Source organism: Puma concolor, chromosome A1 (genome assembly GCF_028749965.1).
Source record: "Puma concolor isolate L17-30 chromosome A1, mPumCon1.1.hap2, whole genome shotgun sequence".
Taxonomy (NCBI): domain Eukaryota; kingdom Metazoa; phylum Chordata; class Mammalia; order Carnivora; family Felidae; genus Puma; species Puma concolor.
In genome coordinates this window covers 103,180,048-103,186,105 of record NC_141667.1, presented here as the reverse complement: position 1 = coordinate 103,186,105, position 6,058 = coordinate 103,180,048, and the positions used below count along the sequence as shown (strand labels likewise).

Genomic DNA, 6,058 nt, shown 5'->3' with positions numbered 1-6,058 from the left:
TATAAAATGACTTAATGAAAACTTTTACAGAGATTCTCCCATAAAAGGCTCACGGTTCTTTTTCCTTTATTTCCCTGCTACCAACTCCCTGGTTTGATGAGATTTGTCCAATTCTGAAAATATTGTGTTATGCTTGTAAACTGCCAAGAAAAAATGTAGGAAAAAGGAGCACTCTTTTCTGCCCTGAAGCCAACCTCAATCCTTCTCCAACACTCTGTCCTCTTAGGAAAGCTTTAGGTTGGCCAAGAACAAGATTTTCCCTTAACAACAAATCAGGCTGTTGCTAGGTGATTGTGACATAGGAAGAGTAACCTCCAATCAAAAAGCAGCCCCAAAAGTGTGATTGTGGCATATCAATATAAATAGGAGAGCTCTCCCCAGCTCTTAGGCCCTTCTCCTCTCCACTCGTAACTGATAAGGAGACCAACATCTGCAATGGCCAGATCCACCAGCAAAAAGAACAAGTGCTCCAGAGGACATCAAAGCCCAATCTCCAGAAAGAAATTACATTCCAGCACCCACTTTGGCCGTAGAAATTATTCACTCTACGTAAACAGGGTCCTAAAGGAAGTGATTCCCCAGCGGGGCATATCATCTCACACCTTGGACATCATGAACACCCTGATCAACGACATCTTTGAGCGCATTTCTATGGAAGCCTGCAGTGTGATGTGTTTCCGAAATCGCTGTACCCTCACCCTTGAAGATATCCAGAAGGCAGTGTACTTGCTGTTACCTGAGAAGCTAGCTAAGTATGCAGTGACTTTTGGAAGTGAAGCTGTCCAAAGATATGTCCACTCCTAAACTTTACATGCCTGCTTAATTAAATCTTGGGGAAAGTAAATCAAACTTACTCCCCAAATGATCACTTCACTATAGAATTCGCTCTTCTTTTTTATAACATGGCAATATTTCCTGGTTATTTCCCCCATCCCTCTTATCTCCAGAGAAGAATTACTCTCTCACTATTTTACCTTTGAACAATTTGATTATTTAGGATTTCCCAAAACCTGCTCCCTGCCCAAGTCCCACCCAGAACTCTTATTTTTCCTGTGACTCTGTAAATCTCATTATATAAATTCAACATTTATTGTATTGTTAAGGTATCGTTAACTATGTATGGGATGATTTAAACTAGTTCTTCTGACCACCCCCCCCCCCCAGCTCACATGGATTCAATTTATGAAAACAAACATTTTACTCAGAAGTATACCGGCATTGATAAATTTTCATCAAAAAAGTATTTTCTAGAGCCAACTACAACGAATTCAGTTCCTTAATGAAGTCTCTATACAGCATGTTAACGATTTCCTTTGCTTTAATTCTTATTTCTTGACTTTCAACAAGTTCGGTTCACATCCGTGTAGATTTTATCTTTATGTGTAATTGACCTTCACATTCAGATTTGGTTCTCTAGGATTTACTGTTCTACATTTGTGCTGTAATAAGAACAATACCCAGGAAACCATACTCAATTTATAAACTTGAAGAACTTTACAAATGTCATTGGAAGTGTTTCCCATCTCCCTGTCCACTATCCTGAGTTTTGTTTCCTTCCCGTTCCCTTGCTTTTCTGTGTGCTTTTTGTAAACGTCTCTACATTATAAGCTTAACTTTGCTTGTTTCATAACATGGGGGTATACTATCTGTGTTCTTCTGTGCCTGCCTCTTTCTTTTAAACTTGTTTCTAAGATATATACCTGTTGATATATGTATAGCTCCAACCCATTCTTTTCACTGCTAGGTTGTATAATATTCAGTAATATGAATATACCACGGTGTATTTTGCTATGTGCCCAGCATTTTATGTAAGTCAACTTCCTGAATCCCTAGAACCTTGTGATCGCTAATAATTATCCTGTTCTACAGATGAGGAAAATGGGGCACAGAGACAGAGAAACCAGCAACTTGTCTGTGGTCACACTGCTGTGTAAGTGGCAGAGCTGACCAGGTTAACAAGAGTCTACTGTGGGCACGTATTATCTGCTGTGAGCATTCTTGTGTACATATCTTCTGGTACACACGTACGAGAATTTCTCTAGGTAAAATACCCAACCATGGAATTGCTGGGTCATTGATTTGCTTATATTCAACATTATTAGATATTCCCAGACCATCTTCCAAAGTGTTTGTACCAATTTACATTTGCAGTCAATGAGAGTAACTCAGCTTCTTCTGGTTACAAGGAACATATCACTTAAGTTTCATCAAGGAAAGGGGATTTCTTGTATGTAAAGCTAGGATGGGAATAGTGAGACTATTCTCGGTTTCTCACTGTTAACACCCACTCTGTTTCTCCTAGGTTGCTCACTTCTAAATGCTTCCTTCTCAGAGTTCCCGCCAGGTCCGTTGGATTCCACTTACATGAAATACCACAGTAAGATTTTACCACAATAAAAAAATGGTATAAAAAAAAAAATTTAAGTGGGTATTTTATACACATGCATTTATATCATCAGACTTGAAACTACCCGGTTTGAGTTAGGCCCAGAAGGAGGTTGCTGACCTCGCTAAAGATTAGCTGACCATGATTATATAGCTGCCCACATCTGCCACTCTGCTCTGGGTTGGACCCAGAAGGACCTCAAAGGTCTACCTCGGGTCAGCAAATTACAGCCATTGGGCCAAGTCTGGAAGCAGCTCTTTTTGGTATGTCCTCACAAGCTAAGAAGGTTTTTAAAAATGTATAGGGATATTTTAAAAGAAAAAAAAAAAAAACACAAGATTATTCAACAAGCCTAATGTGCCCCACAAAGCCTAAAATATTTATTGTCTGGCTCTTTGTAGAAAAAGTCTCCACCTGTGGTCTGTACAGTGCTGCTTCTCTTGCAGGTTGTGATAAGGCAGGTTTTCTATGGCTTTGCTTGGGATGCGCTTGTCTGTATAAAAAAAAACTCACAAATATGAAAAGTTCATCGTTGGCTTTTCAAATCATTCCAGTAAGGATGGTACCTACAAATGGTACGCAACAACTGGGGCAAGGGAATAACCATTCACAGAAACAGTCTTCTAAACTGAGGTGTTTTAAAGATGGGTTAAGGGAACAAAAGTGTTCTTTATGTGTTATTCTCTTCGCCTCTGTATGTTTTTGAAATATTTTAAAATAATTTCGAAAGAAGGTCAAGATGCTTGGCAAAAACTCTGACACTGGTTTTAAGTCGCATTATATAAAGGCATGTACGTAAAAACACCCATATTTTCAAAAAACTTTAACCATCTTTATTGTGGCAAAAAATATATATAACATAAAATTGCCATTTTAATCACTTTTAAGTGTGTACAGCCACACTAAGTCCATCCACATTGTTATGTGGCCATCACCACCATCCGTCTCTAGTACTTTTCATCTTCCCAAACTGAAACTTTATAAACATTAAATAATAATTCCACATTTCCCCCTCCCCAACCCTTTTTTTTTTTTATTTTTTTAACGTCTATTTATTTTTGAGACCGAGAGAGACAGAGCATGAACGGGGGACGGTCAGAGAGAGAGGGAGACACAGAATCCGAAACAGGCTCCAGGCTCTGAGCAGTCAGCACAGAGCCCGACGTGGGGCTCGAACTCACGGACCACGAGATCGTGACCTGAGCCGAAGTCGGACGCTTAACCGACTGAGCCACTCAGGCGCCCCTCCCCAACCCTTTCTAAGTGTGATTCTGCTTTCTGTCTCTTCTGTCTTAGAATGTGACTATTCTAAGCACTTCGTTTCAGTTGAGTTCAACAGTATTGGTCCTTTTGTGACTGGCTTATTTCACTTAGCATAAAGCCTTCAAGATTTGTCCATATTGTAACATGTGTCAGAATTTCCTTTCTTTTTAAGGCTGAATGATATTCAGTATATGAATTTATCACATTTCGTTTATTCATTCATCCATTGGTGGTCACTGGGGTTGCTTCTACCTTTTAGCTATTGAAAATAATGCCACTATGAACATGGGTATACAAATATCTCTTCAAGTCCGTGCTTTCAATTCTTTCAGGCATATAGCCAGATGTGGAATTGCTGGATCATATGGTAATTCTAATTTTTTGAGAAACCACCATTTTCCACAGTGACTGCTCCATTTTACTGTCTCACCAGCAATGCACAAAAGTTCCAATGTCTGCACATCCTCATCAACCTTTGTTATTTTCTGTTTTATGTTATACATGTGTGTGTATATATATATATATGTGAGATATATATCATATGTTATATACATATATGATATATATGTATGATATATAATAGCCATCCTAATAGATATAATGTGGTTTTGATTTGTGTTCCCTCAATGATTAGAGATGTTGAGTGTTCACTGACCGTTTGTACTTTTTCCTTAGATGAATGTCTTTTGTCTATTTTTAAATTGGTTTTTGTTGTTGTTGAGTTGAAGGAGTTATTTACATATCCTGTATATTAATCCCTTCCTCCAGATATATGATTTGTAAATATTTTTCTCCCATTCCATGGGTTGTCTCCTCGGTGTGTTGATAGTGTCCTTTGACACACAGAAGTTACTAAGTTTGATAAATCCAATTTGTCTACTTGTTCATTTTGTGTCATATGCCACTTAATATTTTTATTGTTCCTTTATGAGAAAGTTATTTGCAACAACATTATACATATATGTATATATACATATACATGTATGTATTATATGTATATATGTAATCTTTATTTGTTTATTTTGAAAGAGAGGAAGTCAGCCAGGGAGGGGCACAGTGAGAGGGAAAGAGAGAGAGAATCCCAGCAGGCTCTGTGCTGTCAGTGGATAGCCTGAAATCAAGAGTCAAATGCTTAACCGACTGAGCCACCCAGGCACCCCTCTATATATTCTTAATTTTGGAGTCAATTCATAGTGTCAACATGGCTTCTAAAATTTGAAAATAGTCTCAAACTAGCTAACACATTAAAAAGGGTCAAAAATATCTCAAGGCATAATTTTGCCATCAATAGGACCATTTTACCAGTTTTTCAGTCTTGCACCCTAGTTACCTGAGACAGTTAAATGACAGTAAGACAAAAAGTAGTACACACTGCTGGTAGTCCTCAATATATATTTACCCCTTCTTCTCCAAAATAGGACCCCAATTTTTAGCTGAGCTCATAGTCACCCTGTACAAAGGCTACATTTCCAACCCTTCCTTTGGCGAATGTGTCCATGTGACCAAGTGCCGATGAATGGGAGTGTATACACAACCTCTGAAAAGTTACCTTAAGTATCATCAAAGTGCTCTTTTCCCTTTTCCTCTCTCCTGCTGACTGGACTGAGGATGTGGAAGCCGGGGCTGGAGCAGCCACCTCAAACTAGGAGCTGAAACCTGTATGTTAAGGATAATAGAGCAGAAAAGTGAAAGAGCTTTGGTCTCTGATGATTGAACTCCTGGGCAGCCTAGCACTGCCTGTGTTTATGTGAGAGCAAAATCAATTTCTAATTTGTTTCAGCCAGTATTATTTTTGTTTTCTATCATTCACAGTCAAATCTAATTCTAATGTAGACATCCAGAAGATAACTGGCTGCTACGCAATGTGGTTAGTCTCAAAATGATTGTACACTTATTAAATAAAAACATAATAAACTATAAATGGAGGATGATGAATGCCTTGTGTATTTACCAGAAGGTGTTTCTGTGCAATGAAATCTCATGCGATGTAGCAGCCCTTTCTTAGAAATGTGTAATGCAGATGGCAAAAGCTTGCCTGTTGTTAGTCTATTGGACACATGATGTGATTTTGAAACACTACTTAAAATACAAAAATAGTAAGATATTCAAAGAAGATAGGAAAAGCATTTCCCACTAAGCCAACATGGCCAACCTACCAATTCTGTGGTAATTTCCAGCTAGTGATATACAGTATCATAAAAGATGTCTCCCACCCCCCAAGAAAGAATAGTGCTGATTTTGTAATACAAATTACCCAAATGATAAATTTCTAGCAAACTTAGATTATCCTTCTCTGAGTTTAGAAACCTTGTTTTGGAATTGAATAGTGTAATCTCATACAAACATATATTGTCCCTATAATTATTTAAAGTCTTGCTGTGCACACCGCTAGCTTGTTCCCATAGGAAC

The 6,058-nt window shown here is 38.1% G+C and overlaps 1 protein-coding gene across 1 annotated transcript; it reads left to right on the top strand.

Moving 5' to 3' along the window:
- The first annotated feature begins 345 nt into the window (after positions 1 to 345).
- On the top strand, positions 346 to 873 carry LOC112861707 (histone H2B subacrosomal variant-like). The gene has a single exon (XM_025925062.2). The coding sequence runs from the start codon at positions 436 to 438 to the stop codon at positions 802 to 804; it is 369 nt and encodes a 122-aa protein (XP_025780847.1). The 5' UTR covers positions 346 to 435; the 3' UTR covers positions 805 to 873.
- The last annotated feature ends 5,185 nt before the right edge of the window (positions 874 to 6,058 follow it).

What these genes read in the sequence shown, in the direction of transcription:
- LOC112861707 (XM_025925062.2), top strand. Translation starts at nt 436, where the DNA reads ATGGCCAGATCCACCAGCAAAAAGAACAAGTGCTCCAGAGGACATCAA.